The sequence below is a fragment of the Oryctolagus cuniculus genome, unplaced genomic scaffold (genome assembly GCF_964237555.1).
Source record: "Oryctolagus cuniculus unplaced genomic scaffold, mOryCun1.1 SCAFFOLD_168, whole genome shotgun sequence".
NCBI classification, from domain to species: domain Eukaryota; kingdom Metazoa; phylum Chordata; class Mammalia; order Lagomorpha; family Leporidae; genus Oryctolagus; species Oryctolagus cuniculus.
The window spans coordinates 45,904-67,574 of record NW_027208263.1 but is presented as its reverse complement, the minus strand read 5'-3'; the positions used below and the strand labels follow the sequence as shown (position 1 = coordinate 67,574).

The 21,671-nt window shown below is 46.9% G+C and overlaps 1 protein-coding gene across 4 annotated transcripts; it reads left to right on the top strand.

Annotated features, from left to right (window-relative positions):
- The first annotated feature begins 8,586 nt into the window (after positions 1-8,586).
- LOC138848100 (synaptonemal complex protein 3-like) lies at positions 8,587-18,969 on the top strand. Of its 4 annotated transcripts, none has more exons than XM_070067712.1 (9): positions 8,587-8,740; positions 9,446-9,577; positions 10,111-10,186; positions 10,356-10,390; positions 11,940-12,057; positions 13,290-13,389; positions 14,838-14,936; positions 17,007-17,111; positions 17,223-18,968. In XM_070067712.1, exons 2-9 carry the CDS (start codon positions 9,475-9,477, stop codon positions 17,280-17,282), a joined length of 696 nt encoding a protein of 231 aa, XP_069923813.1. In that variant the 5' UTR covers positions 8,587-8,740; positions 9,446-9,474; the 3' UTR covers positions 17,283-18,968. The 4 variants fall into 4 exon arrangements, with proteins under 4 accessions (XP_069923813.1, XP_069923812.1, XP_069923814.1 ...); XM_070067711.1 differs by having other exon boundaries at positions 8,605-8,854; positions 17,223-18,969; XM_070067713.1 differs by having other exon boundaries at positions 8,609-8,779.
- Positions 18,970-21,671: the final 2,702 nt, after the last annotated feature.

The following is a 21,671-nucleotide window of genomic DNA, read 5'->3' as shown; positions in this document are numbered from 1 at the left end:
GCTTCAGTTGATTCTTCATTCCAATCATCTCCTGGCTCTCCTTCCCTCACTGGTTGCTCCTCTCAGACTCTATTTTGAGGTGTATAGGAGGTAAGGGATCTCAGGATTTAGTCCTGGAGTCCCTTTCCTTACCTTTTATAGAAGAAACTTGGGAGTGGAGGCTAACAGAATGGAACTTGGGTTTCTCATCGAGCAGAGAGAATAATCTCTCTGCTCCTGGGAAGACGAGGCTCGACCATGTACATGCAAAACTAGAGGCTGGCATACCCAGCCCTCGTCTGAACCAGATTTAGGGCAGAACACTGGAAGCCTTAACATTGGATGTGCTGGCCAAATGCAACAGCAGTATTTAACCATCTTCTTATTTTTGCCTCTGGTCCAAGGGGTATCCCTTCAGAATCCAAACATCCTCCACAAAGGACTTTCTTGGGGGACTGCTGAAGAGAGCTTTCTGTGCTCTCTCTTCCATAGCTCTAGAAATTAGTTTCTTGTTTTGGGCTTGGCACAGTCAATCCACACAATGTGGATGTGTACTGTGTGTGGAGGTCCCTTTGAAAGCCTTCTGATGTGCTCACCCCCCACCCTTTCAGACATATCTCACACACCCTGAGATTTGTGCTTGCTTCTCAGCTACATTCTAGGGACACACATTTGACCCAGAAAATGCCCTACCACCAGGACATTACTTATAAAGTACAATTTTTCCTACCTTGTTTCTACATATGGAGTGAGCTGGTGGCCCATAGTGCTTGCTTTCATTTCTCCCAGTGTGTCTGTTGCTTTGCCTTTGGCCAATCAGCCTCGAATTTGTCTACAGCTTCCACGGGGATTGAGAACCCAGGCAGAGCAGGCTGCCCAAAACTGGGTGGGACATGTCTCTCCACCCTCTCGGAGCCCCAACTCCACGTAGGCACAGATTCCAGATGAGCCCCCACGTTGTGGGTCATGAAGCTACCTGAGACCACATACCCACCAAAGGATGGCCTCAGACACAGGAAGGAAGCAGAAAGCAGGGCGGTTATTGAAATCTTATCTATGTTGGCCACTGTGGGCTAACCACTGGCATCGGTCACATTGGAAGAGAGGACGTGAGGGTGGGATTACCCCAACAGGAGTGATCACAGCCTCTCCCCTGCTGACAACGGAGGAGATCTACCATGCCCAACTTGGTGTCACCCTGAATTCTTGCACCACCCTTCAGCATTGTACAGTGCTCCCTGAAAGAGCAGATACCCCACTAAATCACAGAGGCATAGCTCCAAGTTAAAATCTACCAGGAGAGTAAATCCAACAAGTATGTCCACAAATGCATCATAACAATCCCCAGAAATGCAAGGAACAAGAACAAGGAAGACAGCATGACTCCCACAAAGTAATGTGACAACACTTCAATATTAGGAATCTGAAGACGGCTTGATGAAATGCCTGAACAGAAATTAAAAGAAGGATCATAGGACTAGTGAGAAGAAAATCAATGAGAAGAAATCCATGTATGACATGGTTGAAAAATTTTCCCTTGGGATAGAGCGTCCAAAGGGGGCACAAAATGAAATAGTTGGAATGAAAAAATTCAGTATTTCATATAAAATAGATGTGGAAAGCCTTAACAACAGAATTGGTGAGGCAGAAGAAAGAACATCTGAGTTAAAGACACACTTTTAGAAATATATGTCAGAAGGAAGAGGAGGAAGAGCAGAGGGAAGAGAAGGAGAAGAAGAAGTTAGGAAAATTGAAAACAGTGTTTGAGATTTATGGGATACCATCAAGCAACCCAACATATGGGTCTTAGGAGTTCCTGGAGGTGTGAAGAGAGAGAATGGATTAGAAGGCCTATTCCATGAAAGAATAACAGAAAACTTCCCAAATTTGGTTAAAGTAAGGGACATCCAAGTACATGAAGCACACAGAACTCCTAATAGACATGAGCAGAAAAAAATGTTCACCATGGCCCATTGTAGTCGAACTTTCAACAGTAAAGCATAAAGAAAAGATTTTGAAATGTGCATGAGGGAAGCAACAGATTACCTTCAAAGGATCTCCAATTAGACTGACAGCTGATTTCTGATCAGAAACCCTGTAGACTAGGACAGAGAATGGAGAGACACAGTCCAAATCTAAGGGAAAAAAACTGTCAACCCAGAATACTGTACCCTGCGACACCCTCATTTATGAAGGAAGGCGAAACAAAGACTTTCTGTAACAAACAGAAATTCAAAGAACACGTCACTACTCGTCCTGCCTTACATAAGATGCTTAAGGATGTGCTACACGCAAAAACACAGAACTACAGTCATCACTGTGAAAGAAGGTGAAAGCAGAAAAATCTCCTAGCAAAAGCAGAAAGAAAGCCGAGGCAAACAATAGGGATATTTATGGGAAAATGGCAAGGCCAAGTCACTACTTATCAATGGTAAACTTGAAAGTGAACAGCCTAAATTCCCCAATTAGAAGATACAGACTGGCTGAATGGATTCAAAAACAAGACCCATCTATGTGTTGCCCATAAGAAACACATCTCACCAACAAAGACACAGGTAGACAGAAAGTAAGGCATGGAAAATATATTCCATGGTAAGGGAAAGCAAAAACGAGCATGAGCAGTCAACCTCACATCAGACACAATAGACTTAACACAAAAACTGTTAAAAGAGACAAGTGTACTATGTAATGATTAAGGGGTCACTTCAACAGGAAGATGTGACTATAATAAGTGTATATGCACCCAATGCCAGGGCACCTGGCTATTTAAAGCAAATGTTAATGGATCTAAAGAGAGACATAGACTCCAATACAAGAGTAATCAGGGACTTAAACGCCCCACTTTCCTCAATGGGCAGATCAACTAGATTAAAAAAAAACCTGGAAATCATACCACGTATCATCTCTGACCACAGTGGAATGAAGCTGGAAATGAACGACTTAAGAATCTCTAAAAAATACGCAAATGTATGGAGATGGAACAACAACCTGCTGAATGAAGAGTGGGTCGTAGAAGGCATCAAAAGGGAAACAAAACTATTCCTGAGAATGAATGAAGATGCAAATGCCACGTATCAAAGTTTACAGGATACAGAAAAAGCGGTGTTAAGAGGGAAATTTACAGCAATTATTGCCTACATCAAGAAATTGTAAAGGTATCAAAAAATGAGCTGTCAGTGAGTCTCAAAGACCTAGAAAAACAACAAACCAAACCCAACATTAGTAGGAGGAAACAAGTAATTAAACGTCAAAAAGAAATAAAAAAAATTAAAACAAACAAAAAAACAATAGCTATGACATGGATACATCCCAGATGTCCTTTAACTGATGACTGGATAAGGAAATTGTGGTGTGTGTGTGTATGTGTGTGTGTGCGCGTGTGTGTGCGTGCGTGCGTGCGTGTTTTTATTATGGAATACTATCCAGCTATAAAAATGAGTTGAATCCCGTCTCTTGCAACAAAATGTATGCAGTTGGAGATCCTTATGCTTAGTGCAGTGAGATAAGCCAGTCCCCAAAAGACCAATACCATACTTGAAATTTATCCACCTTACAAAATTAAAAAGAAAATACCACCTGGAGACCCTCTTTAAAATGCTGGTCTCACATCTGCACCAACAGGGTTAAATGGGTAAACCTTGGGTCGAGCAAAGGATCCTGAATGTTGATATCTCCCTTCCCGGTCTGCAAACCTTGTTTTCAGAAACTCTGATGTAAATGGTAAAGGTGGCAATGGGCATATACGAACATGTTGAGAGAAACAGTGAGTTGTACAGCGAGGAGAGAACTGAGCCAAACGGAGTCCCATGAAACTCTCAGCATGTCAGGGCCACTTGGGAGGTGGGGTTAACCAAGATACTGACAGACTCACAGAGTGCAAAGAGGAGCGCAGAAGCAACACGTAGTTATGGAGGACAAAGGAGACAGGAGGAAAGCAACGAGAAGAAGTACAGTAGTCAACTGTGTTGACCACTGCTGGGAATCAGTAAAGGGGGGGCCAGAGTACGTTCATCTGGTATAGCCCCATGGAGGTCACCAGTGACTTCAGGATGGATACAGGATGGGTAAAATTAGCCTAAGTTTGTTGAGGTTCCTCAGTTTTCAAAGAGATGTATTTATTTTATTGGAAAGTCAGAGTTACACAGAGAGAGAAGGAGAGGTAGAAAGAGAGAGCGAGAAAGAGAAAGAGAGAGAGGTCAAGAGAGAGAGAGAGAGAGAGAGAGAGAGAGGTCTCCCATCTACTGGTTCACACCCAATTGGCCACAATGGTCAGAACTGTGCCGATCCGAAGCCAGGAGCCAGGAGCTGCTTCTGGGTCTGCAACGCGGGTGCAGGGATCAAGGACTTGGTCCATTCTCTACTGCTTTCCCAGGCCACAGCACAGAGCTGGATCGGAAGTGGAGCCGCTGGGACTTGAACCAGTGCCCACATGGGATGCCCGCACCACAGGCCGTGGCTTTACTTGGTATGCCACAGCACCTACTCCAAGGTTCCTCATTTTTTAAAATGATTTATTTATCCTATTTGAAATCCGTTTTGAAATCTATTTGAAAGTCTATTAGAAATCTATTTGAGTTACACACAGAGAGAAGGAGACACAGAGAAAGAGAGAGGTCTTGCATCTACTGCTTCACTCCCCATCTGGCCACACTGGTCGAAACTCCTCTGATCCGAAGCCAGGAACCTGGCGCTTCTTCCGGGTCTCCCTCATGGGTGCATGGGCCCAAGGACTTGGGCCATCTTCTACTGTCTTCCCAGGTCATATCAGAGAGATGATCAGAAGTAGAGAAACTGGGACTTGAATATCACGCCCATGTGGGATGCAGGCACTGCCGGCAGCAGCTTTACTCACTATGCCAAAGTGCTGGACCTAAAGGATGCTTTCTCTGACATACCGTTATTCCCAGAATCCCGGTTTCCACTTACATTTGAGTGGACTGATTCATCTCCCAATGTAACTGAGTAGTATACTTGGGATAGTCCTTTCTCAAGGCTTTAGAGATAGTCCTCACTTGTTTGGTAATGCTCTTGCAAAGGAACACAGGGAACTCCAACTGACGACCGAAGCCATTCTCCAAAACGCAGATGACATTCGCACTTGCAGGTCCACCCACGAGGACTCAGATAAAAGTAAAACCTAGATCTTAAACTCCTTAGGGAGACAATGACACGTTTCCCCAACCAAAGCTCAGATTTCCAAACAAGAATTAAACTGCTTAGGACATATTATGAGCCCAGGAAGACGTGCTCTTTCACTGAAGGTTCAGGAAGGTACTGTGCATGGAGCCACCAAAGATAAACAGCTAAGGACGTTCCAGGGAATGGGGGTGGGGGGTGGATTTTGTAGGATATGGATTCTAGGATTTGGTTGACAGCCAAATCTATCTAGGAGACTATTTAAATGGTCCTGACACAGACACTCTTCACTGGGCAGAGGAGCAACCAGTGGGTTTTCCGGAAGGGATTCAAGAACTTGTAGGCACTAGGAATAAATATCTCGGACAAGTGGGTCTCTCTCTTTGCGCAGAGAAACGGGGAATAGCGTTGGGTGCACTCACTCGGAGGCTGAGTCCACTTTTGTGGCCAGTGACCTACTTTTCTAAGTAACCAGATCGGGTGTCGTCAGTATGGCCTGCATGCCTAAGGGCAGTCACTGCCACAGCACTTCTAGCTAATTAAGGTCTTTATGAACTCTGGCAAAGCTCTGATCTCCCTACTCAAATAATGAAAAATCCTGATAGATGCACACAGCTTGGAATACCCCGTATCTTAACTGCCTATTGCCTGTGGCAACCTAACCCAGACTTCAGGCCAGATTTTACACCAAATCCTCAAGTCTCAGAATGCCCTTCCTAAGGTAGTCATGAACCACTGACTAGCACAAGAATACATACTGGTACAACAAAGTGGAGCACGTGCAGTGATTAATGGGCTGTGTCACATTTACGCCAACAGAAACCTCAGAATCACGGTCTGATCTATTGTCCATTGACCTGCTCAGGATGAGAACAGCACCTAAGGCTGCCCTTAAACTGAGCACGTTTGAAACGCTACATTGAAGACCCTTTTCAATTCTGAGGTTCTCTTTGATCCCAGTACTCAGAAAAAGCATGTTGCCAAAGTAGGACAGGCACTAGAGGCTCTGAAAGAGTATGGGAACAGAAACTACCCCGGGACAAGTCCCCAAAAGTCACAAGCTGCCAAGCTCCCCAGGAGTGCTCATTCTGTTAAAAACTTGGAAGGGATGAACCACTTCTGACCAAATTACAGCCTACACGGAAGGGACCTTCCAAGGCGCTACTCAGCGCTCCCACTGCAGTTAAGATACAGGGTATTCCAAGCTGGGTACATCTGTCAGGATTTAACCTTTTACTTGTTGAATCTTCGTAAGTGTACATAAGATAAGCCTTCCTACCCTTGTGGGCCAACTGAAGACCTCAACTACTCTTCAAAAAGTTAAAGCATACGTAAAATCATTTCGTTTGGTCACCTCAAGGCCAGTGCACACTGTGGGAGACACGTCTTTCCTCCATCTTCTCATTTCTTTGTTACAGGCAGGAAAACTCCCTGGTGTGCTCGTCTCACAAGAGGAGATCCAGCTGTGTCTCATGAAGCTGCTTTCAAAAACTGTCTATTGCCTGTGGCGACCTAGCCCAGACTTCAGGCCAGATTTTACACCAAATACTCAAGTCTCAGAATGCTATACCTAAGGTATCGTGGACAACTGACTAGCCCTAGAATACATACTGGTACAACAAAGTGGAACGTGTGCGGTGATTAATGGACTGTGTCACATTTACTCTAAGGGCAGTCTGTTTACTGAGAGAGACAATTGAAAAACTTTACCACCAGGCTTGGTTCCATACTTTGGGTAAGGAAAGCCTATTAGTCCCCACTATTTGGGAAACAATAAATGCTCCCTTTCTTAAGAGGATCCCACCTATGGTCTGTCTTTCCAATTATGCTCGTGCTGAGTGACCAAAGTAATGATGACCATGCAGGGGCCACACCACTGGCACAAGCAGACAGAGATCTTCTGCCTCTTCACATAGACGCACTAGATTAGACAGGCAAGATTTCCACTCCCAGGATACGAAAGGTCCATGACCCCGACCAGTACAAAGTAACTCTAGAAGATGGATCATCATTCTTCAGCATCCCCTCAAGATCAAGGGACAGAATTCTCCAAGGGGAGGGAGGAGATGGCATGATGTAACTAGGCAGTTATTCGACGTTTAGGCGAGCTGTAACTCTTGTACCCTTGCAAAGCAGTGTCTGTCTCTTGAACTGGCAGCTTGATACGCTCACCCTCCCAGGGCGCACCTGTGGCATCCTCCACCGGGGTGCACGCTAAGACTCCACCTCATCTGTGTACCTGATGGGGGGTACCACACTGCACCTCAGAAACAAGTGGCAGAGGGGGAGGAGGCAGCATGGGGGGCGGTGGGGGGGGCAGGAGGCAGAAGGAGGAGGAGAGAGGCCAAAGGGGGGCGGAACAAGGAGGGGGGCTGGTGAGGGAGGCATGGGGAGGCAGTGGGAGGTGGGTGCGGGGGTAGTCGTGGGAGAGCGGGTAAGCCGTGGTTGAAAAGGGGAAGGGGGCAGGCGGGTGCGGGAGGGGTGGCTGGGGCTGGATGGAGGAAAGCCCGTGGCTGAGCAACTATGCTCAGAGGTGTGGCTCTTGTTTCCCCCCTTAGTTGCCGCAGACCATGGTTAGGAGGTGGGGGAGCAAGGTGGAGCAAGCAGGGAGTGGGCCAACGGGAGGAAGTCCTAGGTGCAGGAGCAGGCAAGGGGAGGTGCGGGGGAGGCAGGGTAGGAAGGGAGAAGGGTGGCGGGTGAGGGGAGTCCTGGGGTGCAGGCAGTCCTGCGGGGAGGGCGGGTGGAAAGGCTGGTGGGAGGAAAGATGGAGGGACGGCCAGAAGGACTGGCAGGAGGAAAGACGGGGCAGGCGGAGGGTGGAAAGTGCTGATGGGAAGAATGGGGGTGGGGGGGGGCAGAATGGAGGGCCGGAGGAAAGATGCGAGGTTGGGAAGTGCCGGCGGAGGGACTGAGGACAGATGAGAGGCGGTGGGGGGTATGGGAAGGGCTGGCGGTAGGAGGGGAGGCTCGCTTTCTACAGCTGAACACGCTCAGGTGGCCGCTCTTGTTTTCTTCGCCTTTCACCACAGGCCACCCAACAAAGTACACTTTCTCCCGTTCTAGGGCAATACTTTGGCCCGCTCATGACGGGTTTTTCTGTGAGGGGTGATGCACAATCACAAGACGATGGGTATTTATTCCTCGACCGCTAAATAAATACGCCATTCGTATCTGCGCACGTTACCACTCTCTGGTTAGTATTTGCGCACGTCTCTAGTCTCCCCTAAGTATTTTTAGCTTGGCAGGAGACATGACCCCCAGGAACCCCGTTCAGAGATGAATATAATCGTTGCCCACCTCAAAAGGATGGAGTAGGAACAGGAATGGGCCGCTGTCCGTGGCGCTGGGTTAGGCACGGTGTCCGCGGCAGGCCACGAGGCCGGCATTGCCGCGCCATCGTCCAGGAACAGGAAGTGCCGGAAAACGACGGCAGCGTCAGAACGCCAAGCGTCACCCCCTCGTGCAGAGGGGGTTTCCGCGAGGCAGAAGGGGCGTGGCTCCGCAGGGACGGCCTTGCGCAGGCGTTGTGCTGACCAATCAGCACGCAGCCCGCCCAGAGCCAACCCTGTGTGAGAGGAACTCATTGCGGAGGGGGTCGCCGTTGATCTTGCTGTCTTCAGTGCCTGTGAGACCCCTGGGGAGGCGGCAGCAGCAAGTGACTGGGGTGGGCGGTGCTCTGCGGCCATTTGGGGACCTGGATTGGCTTCCCGGGTGGGGCCGGACCGGCAGATGTCTGGGGGTACATCCTCCCATTGGCGTTGTGTTTTGTCGGGGCCTGAGGGAGACCCTGAGGGAGGGCGAGCAGTGACTTGAAAGGCCGAGTTCGGGGTTGGGGTTGGGGTTGGGGTTGGGGCTGGGGCTGGGGCCCAGGCTTGCGCCAGGCGGCTTCCAGGCACGGGTTGGACCACTCCTGAGGTCCTTGGAGGGTGGTGTCGGAGGCGTTGGGCGGGGGGGGGGAGCTGTGGGTCTGTGGACCCGGGGTGAGGCAGGGATGTCTGTGCGTGTCCCTACTGCTCTGCCAACGGTCAGGGCCTGCCATTCGGGTCACCAGAAGGCCTCCTGGGGGTGGGGGCTGCCTATGGCGCGTCAGCAGGCCCCAGTGCTGGAGCCGGGATCTTTCCATGGGAAGAGGGCGGCACAGGGGACTGCGGGTAGGTGTGAAGCGTGGGAGTGGCGGTCCCCTGCCCAGTCCTGCCCAACCCTGCCTGTGCCTCCCTCCCTGCCCGCAGCAGGAGGCTGGAGGTTCGCCAGGCGGTGGTGCCGTTGGCCTCCATGACGCGGCATCCGTGGCACGGCCCCCAACTCCTGTCCCCTGCCCCCATGCCTTTAGCCCGGGAGCCTTCACTCGCACGTGGAAGCATGCAGCCCGCCATGGCGCCCGAGAGCAGGAAGCGCTTCCGGGAAGCTTCAGCGACCCGAAGCAAACCCTCCCATCTGGAAGCCTGGAACTTGCGGCACCAAGGTAAAGGGTGGGCGGGGCCGGGGCCCAGCTTCTCTTATGGATGTGCCCTTCCCAGGGGAGGGCGGGGCTCATCTCTGGCACGTGGCACACTGGGCGGCCCCGGTCCCCGGGTCTTGCCTTTGGCCTCCACCGCGTGGCAGACGCGCCAAGCCCGGAGTCTGAAAAATGGCTTTGCAGACTTGGCAGTTCCCTCTTGAGGCTTCCACCACATGGCAGGGTGCCAGTGGCTTCCCACGGCCGCTGTCCTGGCCCTGCGCGTCCTTACTTCCCACGTGTCTGACGTGCAGCGCAGAGCTTTCTGAGCGCCAGACCCCGATGGCCTGGGACAAAGGCCAACGTAACCTGGTCTTGGGCCCTGGCCCGATTCCAGCGTCCTGCACCTGAGGAATGCCCCTGGCAGGTCTGCCTTCAGAGGGGTTGCTGGCCAAGAGGCTGAGAATCACACCCCACCCTGAGAGTGACGGTTCTCCCTGAGAAATGTTCCGCGTTGGCTACACCTTTAACCAAGTGTGTTTCTCCTCATTTCAACGCAGCCGGCAATCCAGGAATTGATCCCCACGGGAACAGCTCTGCTTCTGCTGGAGCAGCTGCGCTGGAAGTGGAAGTGGGGTAATGTGTTTAAAGTGTGTTTTGCCCGCCACCTAAGCTACATTGAGAACAGTGACCTTTGGCCCCACTAATAACTATTCCGTAGGAAACACGTGGCATGAGAGGTCTTCCAAATCACCTGCCATTTTATCTAGCTTTGTTTTAAATCTCTGATGTGGCTTTTCCACAGGGATGACGCCCAGAAGGTGTCACGAGGACGTACAGGTATGCTTTCTCAGCTATTTGCCCTTGCAAACAACCAACCTAAACCATAAAAAGCATTATAGTAGACAGCATTGCACGCTGGACTACAGGACTGGTCTCCTCGTATGTAGGATTCTGTGTCAGTGTCGTGAGTGATTCAGCTTCACAGGTTTCCTTACTTAGCTTTTTAGATTGTTGATGCGGAAAGCAAGAACGCTGCTGACGGTCTTCTGATGATAAGAGTAAGAGTGACCCTGTTGCTTTGTCCAGGTAGAAATGTCATGCATTCAAAGACAGTGGGGGGTGGGGGGAGTGATCCCCTTTTAGCACATATACAGTATGCGCTATGTTAATTTCTCATGCCAGTTCTTCATGCTACTAATATAGTTAATGTTTTTTACAGATATCTGATGTTTTCTTTGGAGTAGCCTACAAATTGCGTCCTCTGGAACACAGTTTTACTGTCAACAAACTGAGTATTAGAGATTTCAGATAATTTTTCTAGCTATTGAGGAAGTGCAGTTGGATCCAAACAGTCATAAATTTTGTAGTGCCGTGTGAAATGTCTGTTACGCTAGCTGTCTGAGAGGACCACACTGGTAAAAACGTGTAAATTGCTGGCTCTTCGCCAAGAGCCTTTAGCGAGAGGACCCTTAGCAAAGAATCCCAACCAATTTTGGACACCTGTGTAGAGATAACTCACCTGTGCAAGTATGCTTTGAGCGCTCTGTTCTTTTGGTGTGGACAAAGCTGTTCTTCTAGGAGTCGCTCAAGAGATGGATTGGTATGGATGGGTAGAGTAAGTTTAGAATATTTTTATGGCCCTGCAGATCCCTTGTGAGTAACGGAAAATAACTCAGTAGATTCCCGAGGGAAAATCCGATGCTTACTGAAGCATTACGTGTAGTTTGAGAATTTTTAGAAACACAGTAATAGTGGATACCAATGTGTTCTTCAAAGCTCGGGGACAGTCTCTACCCTTGAACCTATTTATTTGCTGAACGTGGAACTTGCATGCCCACAGGCATTGCCTCTCTCGGTCAACTTCAGCTAAAAGAATCATTTACCTGGTGGTTTCAAAGCAATCTTACTGTGTGTTGAACTATTTTTCTATCATTTTGATGGAGCTGCTAAGCATAAAATGCTTGGTGTGTGTTATCCATTTAGCGCTAACTATATTCTGCATAATGGTGTCCTTTGAACTTGAGGGTACCTCATAAGTGTAAACAATTTGATCTTTTTAACCAAGTTCTCATGAACTTGAAGTCGTGTTTTGAGACTCTTTGTACGTATTTTCACAAGCGGGAACTATTTTCGTGATTAGTCCTTCTTTCTCGTCCCTAAATTAAAAGTTGATCCATCCGTAAACAACTAGAGTTGGAATACTAGCATTGCCCCGTACGTGTTCACAGAAGATGAGTAAATCTTGCTTTTCGGAACGGTGTCCGTATTAGGATTTGTAGATGTCTTTCCAATACTGCTGAGCCAACGTCTCCCATGTTGATTTGGATATATGGGTACAGAGTACTTTTCCACATTAAGTTTCAGTGAGTATTTATCTTCCATGTAGCTGACGTTCAGTTGGCCCTTCCGGCAAAGAGAAGAAGGCGCACAGTGAATGCAGATAATTCTCCCAACGCTACCAAGGAGAAATTTGAGCAGATCTTGAAAGTGCAAAAAGAGCAATGGTAATGCGCTAGACTCCTTTGAATCGTAACATTTCTGTCATTTCTCTCTCTTTTAAGATTCATTTATTTGTTTGAAAGTCAGAGTTACGCAGGGAGAGAAGGGGAGGCAAAGAAGAGAGGGGCCTTCCATCCGCTGGTTCACTCGCCAGATGGCCACGACGGCTGGAGCTGTGCCCATCCAAAACCACGAGCCAGGAGCTTCTTTGGGGTCTCCCACGCGGGTGCAGGGGCCCAATGACTCGGGCTGTCTTCCACTGCTTTCCCAGCCCAGGCCATAGCAGAGAGCTGGATTGGAAGCAGAGCAGCCGGGACTCGAACCGGCACCCATATGGGCCGCCAGTACTGCAAGTGGCGGCTTTATCCACCACGCCACAGCGCCGGCCCCTCTATCGTTTCTGAAGCGTTTATTGGTGCAGGGAACTTTACACAATCTTCTATTCATTGGTGACTCCCGGGAAAAGGCTATTTCCCCTCAGTTTTACTTTAGGTAGATAAGTTTCCTAACTTCTGTGTACATCACACACATGCACACGCATCAGAAACACACACGTGCACGCACACACGACTTAGAAGCCAACGAATATGATTTGTTTTTGTCCTTTCAGGTAAGGACGACATTTTCTTCCCATACAGTCAGGTTATATACACTTCTGGAAATGCGATAGCTGACTGAAATGTAAATGTGTTAAAGCATTAGTCACTTGAGACTCAGTGATAATTCAGTTATGTAAAAACAGCTAATCATATTGTAAATGTTTTGTGTATTTTGACTACATTTTGTTAATTTTGTTTTTGTTGCTTAAATATTGCTGGTGTGCAAGTAGGAAGAAGCAGTTAGTTTGGAAATTGTCCAGGGTGAGTGCGTGTGATATCCTCATTGAATTCTACATTCCATATGAGATTCTCCACGTCATACGATAGAAGGAGGAGGGGGAATGTAAACACTTTTAGATAAAATTAATATTCTGGAAAATGTACGGTGCACCCAATCCTCCTCTTGCTTCAAGAGGTAAAGTGTGTGAGACAGCTTCTGTACCAGTCAGTTAGGAACAAGCACCTCGGCAATGAGAACAAAACTTTTCTCCTTTTGTGTTCCCGTGAGAAGTTTTCAGCTACTATTTGTCCCCTTCTCCCTTTGCACTAAAAAAGCGTGTCAAATAGGTTTTGTTTGCGTATGTTGAATTTTCCATGTCATTGTGAAATCCGACTGTGCTCATCACTATGTTTTACAGGCAAAATATCCGCTACAGCTATTCTCGGCAGTTCCTGACTTTCTTTGAAGAGTGGGACACGGGTGTGCGGAAAACCGCGAAACAGCAGGAAAGACTAACTGTTGGTATCAGGCTAGGCCTCTTAACTGATTACTCGGTTGTAGCCAAAGTCTCCAGTAGCAACAGTTCATGCAGAAATTGCAGAGAGAAATGAGAGCTCATGAGCCCAGATGGACAAAGGAGGGTGGAAGGGGCGATGATGGGAGACTGCACGACCCTTTGGGCTGTGGTGAGCTTGTTAGGTCATCAGTCAGGCGTGAGCATGGGTGGGGGGAGCAGTCACTGCCTTTTGGGGGTGGGGGAGAAGGCAAGGAATACTTCCTGGATGCGGGCTGCTGAATGGACTAGTGGAATACAGTTACCAAGAAGCATTGCAAGTCCAAGTTAGGTTAGTGTCATGGTGATCGTGAATTTCAAGCGATACCAGCTGTGGTCACTGTAGCACAGCAGGTAGGGAGGTGGGCTTTCCAAGACTGGGGTATAGCCAAGCACAATGACAGAGGGAGAAAAGGGACGAGGTCTGTCTTCAGGGCCAGAGATACAGTGACAGACTGTGGAATTTAAGGTGGGGTTGAGGAAATCGGTGCCACAGGGATGGGCTACTGGACAGCAGAAGTTGTTCCTTTTGATGATGTGAGGCCCAAGAGATTTCCCAGCTGTGGTACAACGTGAGTGACTCACAAAGTTTGGGCGATCGTGGCTACATGTTGGGAAAAATGGAGAAACACTAAGGTACAGTGGTTCCAGGGTGTCTGGTGGCTCCAACTCTGGTCCGACCAGTGGCTACCTGTGAAGCCACGAGAAAAGTGTTTCTCTGCCTCGATTTCCTTCTTTGGTGAATGGAGGCCTAAGGTGAGGACTTAACTCTCAGACACGCATTGAGATTAAATGAGGGATTTAGGGGATGATGTCATTGGATGGCTCAGAAAGGCACCTGACGTGTAGAGTTCTAACCTAATTCCACTATTATTTATATTGTGTACGCAGTAAGCTTACCAGGAATAACAAAATCTAGGGGCCGACTGCACAAGTGTGCAGCAGGTGGGGGAGAGGACAAAAGCACTGCTGGAGTGCAGGTCAGGGAACAGGACGGCCAGCATTATGTGCATGTCAGAATGAACAGGAGTGTATACACGCTTTCCATATTGGTAAGAAACACTGTTTCTCACGTGATATCTGTTAGGTAGGTAGGATTACTGTACGGATTTTACCAGTGCATGGCAGACTGATTATTGAGAAGAGTCTCTGTGGACTTTGAAATCAAGAACTAAGGCGTATGTTAAAAGGAAATTGCTTCCCACTCAATGACTGAAAGAAAGAATTAGTGTGTGTTCTTGGTGTAGAAATGTTGAACACACGCAATTAAATTTGTTCACAAAAGCTGTTAAAGCAGAACTCGTTAGCAAGTATTGATTTAAAGACAGGTCTTTAAAACTTAGCGTCGGTTGGTATATGTTTTCTACATGTCAAGATTTATCTGACTTTTATCCCTTCTTAAAAATATTGTAGAGGATGCTTCACGACCACCGAAGGCTTTTCCTGCAAGCTAAAAATGTTCAAATGGAGACGCTGACTACAGTTAAGAACCTGTATGAGGAATTCTTAAAGGTCAGTTGTGTTTGGTAATACAATGCATTCTTGAGAAATACCATGTGCATGTAGTGGTAGAAGACAGTGTGGTTCTTTCCACACTTACGGAAAAATAGCTTTTCATTATATATATTTGTGACTCTTATTCTTTTTGCATCTTTCAATTGATTCTTCCATCTTTAAGGCAGCCAGTGAATGTACTTTCCATTTTAGAATTCCATACTGGTCTTTATTTCGGCGGGGAGGGGGGGAGAGTAGGGAAGCAGGTAGGATTGGAGGGCTGTATTTAAATCAGGAATAGTTAAATTGTAAATTTGCCAAGGAAGATGCATCTTGTGCTCATAGAGTATTGATTGCTTGTTAACATGTTCAATTCTCATGCTTTCATGCAGAACAACTGATTTTTAGATGATCAGCAGTAAACGCAGTGGAAAGTAGGATGGAAGTCAGTCCTTTCCAGATGTCTTTTTTCTGGATATTCTACAGACTTTGTTTTGGTTGTTATCGAGCAAGTAGCAAGTGTAAGCATTGAGTACCCATTATTTTGTACCATGTCCTGTGAGGTTCATCTTGTCATACTTATGGCACAGTCACTTTTAGTTCTTTCTTCATAATAATGGTAAGAGATGGCCCAGACACTGACCTTTGTTTCCCGCAGGTATGCATGGTTCAGGAACCAATGCAGTCTTGTTTCCAGGATGTCCTTTTTAAGAGTCTTGTGATGCTGCTTATTAAAACGTCGCTCATCTAGACAGGTTGAGATGGTTTTTTTGCAAACTGCTCAAGGGAGCTTTGAACTATAAATCTTTGACCGGCCTTAGAATTCTCTGTCTACAAAGTGGTCATTTAAGAGGAGCTAGCAAGTGGAGAGACATGGAACTCCCATGTTCCCCAGCTGTCCATCTGGGAATCGGGGTGAAGACTCGCATAGAAAGATACCTTCTAAATGTCAGCGCTGGGTATTACCAAAGTTAGGGTAGAAAGTTTGGCACTAGGTTTTGGCGTCTTCCAAATCCCGCATCCTTCCCGGCCGGTGTCCCCTGCAGTTTTTACCCACCTCGGTGGTGGCACTTTCATTGCTTTCTTTAATCTCCCTTGCTTGTATCCTCACCTGAGTTCTGAATCTGCCATCCTCCCTTCAGAGGTCTTACAGTACCACCTTCCAAAGACACAGGCCCACTCTCTCATTCAGCCCTCCCTGTAGCTTCCCCCTTGTAAACGAGTGGTGGTTCAAGGACGCCCCCACCCCTGAACAAGCTGACCCACCCTCTGAGAGCTTCCTTTGCTGCATTCCTTCTTGACTCTCACCCCTGTAGGTTGATGGCTTTCCCTGAAGGAAGTCAGCATTGCTTCCAGGCTTTGCCTAGGTTCTTTCCGGAGAGGACGTGTACCTCCTTTTTCCTTGCCTATTGAAACCTTGCTCTTTGGCCAACTGAATCACTGGCGGTCTTCAGCTGTGTGGCCGCAGCATGTTGCCCTTCCCCTCCTTTCGATAATCGTGCTGTTTCGGCGTGGATGCTTGCTCCTGTCACGGGGATATGGAGGAGACGGTGTATTCATTGATCGTATCACACCATAGCACTCGACATGGTACATTTTCTTAGTATGTGCTGCTTCACTGTTTGTTGAATGAAGAAAGATTCAGAACATACTCTACGATACATTTTCCTGAACGCGAAGCTGACATTTAACAAACCGTTTATAGTTTCCTCTGAGCAACTCATGTTATGTGGAGCACTAGTGGTAGTGGGTGGGTCATTAGCTGTGAAAAATTATGGCATAACCTGACATGGGACTGCCAGTCTTTCTCTGTCTCTGCTCCATCTTCCCCTTAACTCTTCAGCTGCCCATTTTCCCCAACTCATTGTACAACTCTTGTACCTCCTGTGGCAGCATCGCCCTCAAATCTGACTTCTGAGAAATTTCCAAGCGGGTGCTTTTGTTGCCTATATTCATCACAATTCTTTATTTGAAATAAAAAGTGAGCTCATTTGAATATTTGAGTGTTACTCCTGAAATTTCAGTTTGCCCTTTTAGAACATGAGCCACGTGTGGTGGTTTCTGACTGAACCCGAGTTTCTGTTTTAGGGTATCAACGACTTGGAGCTGAGCCAGCAAAGCCTGCTTACTGATGAGCAAAAGAAGCTCAAAAACGAAATTGACATCTTGAAGAACAAAATTATTGCTGCAACTGTAAGCAGTCTGTGTTTAATACTGAAATCTAAGGATTGATTGATGCGAGCCGAGGGATATTTCACTTGCAGAAATGTGTGTAATGATTATCGGCATTTCCTTGTTTTGAAGGAGCAACAGCAAGAGTTGGCGAGTATTCAACAATCTCTGCAAGCCATGCTGCTTCTATGAATCTGAAGAAGGAACTTCCACTCAAGTTCTGTCTGAAAGTCCAACGTTAGCTACACTAATTCAAGTTCTCGCAGATATAAGCACATCTTCTTTGTCACTAGTTCGTTTGTGAAATGCAAGACCATGTTTCTCTTGCCCCCCTGAACCCTAAACAGTAATGTGATCAGCAGCAGTGGAGGGGTTACGTGTATAACACTCTGGCTCTTTGGTAGTGATGGTGAAGTTTCCTCCCTCCTCCGGTCAATGTACGTGTAGCAGTAGGGATGACAGGGTTTTCGGTTTGGCCTCAGCGGATCTGTGTCGGTCTCAGAAGGCAGAGCTCCCTCTAGAGGGTACATCGTCCTTCCTTGAAGGAGTAAAGAAGACAAACTGTAACCTGTGCACTGTCTTGTATTTCCTCCCTATGGTATGGAGCCAATTCATAAGCAAATGCTGTTTCCAAAAAGACCCTACTCTAAGGCCTTACAAGCATAGTTAAAAGCAACTCACCTCTGGGTGTTTGAAAAAAGCTAAGCTGGGACACATAATTAAGATACCTGGCGAGATATCTGTGCTAAGCTGTGGATTTCTGATTTTGTCATTTTCCACACAGACATCAAGGTGTCATTCAAGGAAGTTCTGGTCCACCAGTAAATAACACCTGGCCTTAGTGTTGATTGCCAGTATTTGGTTAACAAACTTAACAAACAAAATTGATTTGTTCGTGATGACGATAATTATTACTTTATGATAATTTAATTAGAATAAGTTGTTATGTAATGATTTAAGTTTCTCAATGCTTGTCTTCAGACAAAAGTAACCAGAGTGCTTTGCTTTTCCACTTTGATATTAGGTGAGAATGCGGAATTCAAATGCACATTCCTCTGAGAAATGATTAATTCTGATAGGTTTCCCTTTGTAATTAGAATACGTTGTTATGTAATGGTCTGATGATCTCACTTGTCTTCAGACATAAAATAACTAGAGTGCTTTGCTTTTCAGCTTTAATCAGTGAGAATGTGGAATTTTAGATGCACATTCCTCTGAAGAATGATTAATTCTGATAGGTTTCCTCTTGTAATGTATACATTTTACATTTAATGACACCTCAAATTGTTCTGTGGATACATTTCATGCAATAAATATGCAATTATTTAAAGTGTATTTGGGAAAAGTCAGTGAAATGAATTCTTTGTGCTGATGAAATTGTCTTAAAAATCATTCAAAAATACCGCGTTTGTTAGGAGAGGGGTGACTTTCTGTGGACTTTCCATTTTATTTACTTTTTGAAGATGTATTTATTTGAAAGTCAGCCTTATAGCGAATGATGGAAAGACAGACAGACAGACAGACAGAGAGAGAAGGGAGAGAGAGGGAGAGAGAGAGCTTCAATCCGCTGGTTCATTCCCCAGGTGGATGCACATTTCAGTACAAAAGTCTAAGAACTACATCTGATTATTAAGATCCTCACTTGAAAGAATTCTGACCGTACTGCAAGGGTAGAGTAAGTTCTCTAAGTGTCGTTGCTGAGAGTTCTGGTTTTCACTCTTAGCTATCTAAGTGACTTTATAACAGAGAATGAAAAGACGGGAGTTAGGATAGCATGGACTTAGTGACGTGATGGTTAATGTTTTGCTCGTCCCCTTCCTTCCTGGAATGAGTCAGCTGTCCTTCCTGGAATGAGTCAGCTGCCCAATTGAGTAGCTCCCTCGTTTTCTGAAGGGAAGGATTTTTTTTTTTTTTTTGCCATTAAAGAAACTGTTAGGTGAGGGTACGTCTGTGTGTATATGACTTTTTTCTTTTAAGCTTATTTATCTGAAAGTGTTACAGAGAGAGGGGGAGGGACAGACAGTTCTTCCATCCACTGGTTCACTCCGCAAATGGCTGCAATGGCTGGGGCAGGGCCAGGCTGGAGCCAGGTGTCCCATCTGAGTCTCCCATGCGACCTGGTGCTGCAGGGGCCTGAGCACGTGGGCCATCTGCTGTTTTCCCAGGCAGGTGAGCAGGGAGCTGGATCAGAAGTGGGACTCAGACCGGCATCCATATGGGACGTTGGCACTGTACGCAAGCAGCTGAACTCACTGCACCACCGCACCAGCCCCCTATGACTTACTTTTGTAGTACAATTTTAGGTTCACACCAGAAAGATCAGAAGGTGCATAGATTCACCGTATAACCCTTGTCCCCACTAGCAAGCACAGAATTCTGCACTATCGACTTTCCACCCTAGAATGGAACATTTGTCCCAGTCCCTGTACTTAAAATGGAAACATCATTGCCACCCAGAGTTCACAGTCACATTGGGGTTAAGGCCAACGGCTATGGTCTCCAGCAGTTGCTCAGTGTATGGAGCAGTTGTGTTGGCATTCACCGCCTGCCGTTGGGCAGCTTGTAAAACCTTCTCCCAGATGCACGGATCATGGCTACTGCCTCAAGCCACGGGCACACGCCCGCAGCAGTTTCCCAAAATCTTCCAGTTAACTCCCGTTTTAATGTTTGGCCACGAGTTTCCAACAAAGCCTGCAAGAGCTTAGGCCTGGGGTCCTGACTTGGGGTCTGGCCCATAGTGAGGAGTGAAAGTAAGTAACCAATCAGGAAAGGGAAGGGAAAAGGTAGGAGGATAGAATCACAGGCAGACCAGTTCATGGGGTGGCCATGAATTCTTTGTGCTGATGAAATTGTCTTAAAAATCATTCAAAAATACCGCGTTTGTTAGGAGAGGGGTGCCTTTCTGTGGACTTTCCATTTTATTTGCTTTTTGAAGATTTATTTATTTGAAAGTCAGCCTTATAGCGAATGATGGAAAGAGAGACAGACGGTGGGCGGGGGGCGGCAAAAGAAAATCCAAATGAAGAGCCGGTGACTGCTCTGGGGGTCCCTAGAATGGGACAGAGAAGCCCTCTCACCTAGCAGAGGGATTGGAGCAGATGTCAATGGCAGGGGCACCCAGAACGTAATGGAGATATCCTCTCCCCTAGCAGAGTTGGATTGGGGGCCTGACACCGCGTGATGCCTCCTTTCTTAGCAGGGAAGTCCCCACACTTGCCTAACCTACAGGTTTAGGTCCCTGTTCAGGCACCAGCGGTGGACTCATGCTTAGAGCCCTGCACCACTGGGAAGGTGGGGCAACGGCATAATTTGACAAGTACTGTAGACAAGTTTTGTTGAACGTTTCCCTTTATTAACAAGCACTCATCTAAAGGGCAGGCAGAGGGGACGTAGCTAGTTCAGGGCAACACTCATTCTATCGGTTACGTAAAGCTGATATTGGTGCCCCTATGCTTCTCTAATCAGCTTGAAGGTCACGTAGCCTAGTAGCCTGCCACATGGTCCTGATGGGCCGGGATCACACCTGGGAGCTGTTTAATTGATTGGCAATTACAAGGCCCTTCAACAGGGAGCAGGGGGTGTGGGAAATGTGCCTGCGGCTCCTGTTGCCTGCCAGCAGTCAGGCCATCCTGGGAGCCATGGAGTGGCATGCCCTCCTAACCTCCTGCATGGGTTGGAAGGCAATCGCCTCTCCAGGCATAGGATCACCCATGGCAAGTCACTTGCTCCTCTGCAGCCAGAGCCACCCCACAGCTAAGAGCCCTCCCTGCCCAGATCCCTGCAGCCAGAAGTACCCAACTCCCCTCACCACAGGTGCACTACCAGGGCTCCCTCTGGTGCCCGCTGCCTACAGGGATAGCCATCCACACCATCCCCAGGGGTCACTATGGAGATGTGGCCCTAGTAAAGCCCCTCAGTCCCTTGCTCCCTTTCTCTGACTCTGTGGCTGTCATGTCCCCAGGCTGGGAAATACCACCTGAAGGCCTTTTGTGTTACTTTCATCTCTTTCAGCACTACTTTATAATTTGGTTAACGAAATGCTTGAGTATTTTATTCTTTTTATGCTATTGGCATTTGAATTTTTTCATAATTTATTATCCCAGTTGTTTATAATTAGTTTTTATAAATGGAGATGATTTTGTTGACGACTTTGTATGGTACTAGTTTGCTGTATATTAATTCATTGCGTCTAACAGCTTTTTGATGAAGCTTTAGTTTTCTGACTATAATATCATTTCATCTGCAAACAGAGATAAATCTATTTATCGTTTCTAATCTGGATGTTTTTCAATTTCTTTTTCTTGCCTAATAGCTCTGGTTAGATCTTCCAGTACTGTATCGCACGGAAGTGTTGAAAGTGGGTGTCCTTGCATTCTTTCTGATATTACAAAAAAAGCCTCAAATCTTTTACTATTGAATATATTGTGGTGTTTTCATGTATAACTTTTAGTGTATTCAAATAGTTTCCTTCTATTCAGTTTGCTAAATGCTTTTCTATAAGGAAATTGTCAAATGTTTTTTCTGTGCCAACTGAGATGATGATCATGTGGTTTGCTCTTTCATTCTGTTCATACTGTCCAC

What these genes read in the sequence shown, in the direction of transcription:
- LOC138848100 (XM_070067710.1), top strand. Translation starts at nt 9,107, where the DNA reads ATGTCTGTGCGTGTCCCTACTGCTCTGCCAACGGTCAGGGCCTGCCAT. An exon ending in TGTATGAGGAATTCTTAAAG is followed by an intron (nt 14,937 to 17,006) that starts GTCAGTTGTGTT and finishes TTTCTGTTTTAG; the next exon opens with GGTATCAACGACTTGGAGCT. An exon ending in ACAAAATTATTGCTGCAACT is followed by an intron (nt 17,112 to 17,222) that starts GTAAGCAGTCTG and finishes CTTGTTTTGAAG; the next exon opens with GAGCAACAGCAAGAGTTGGC.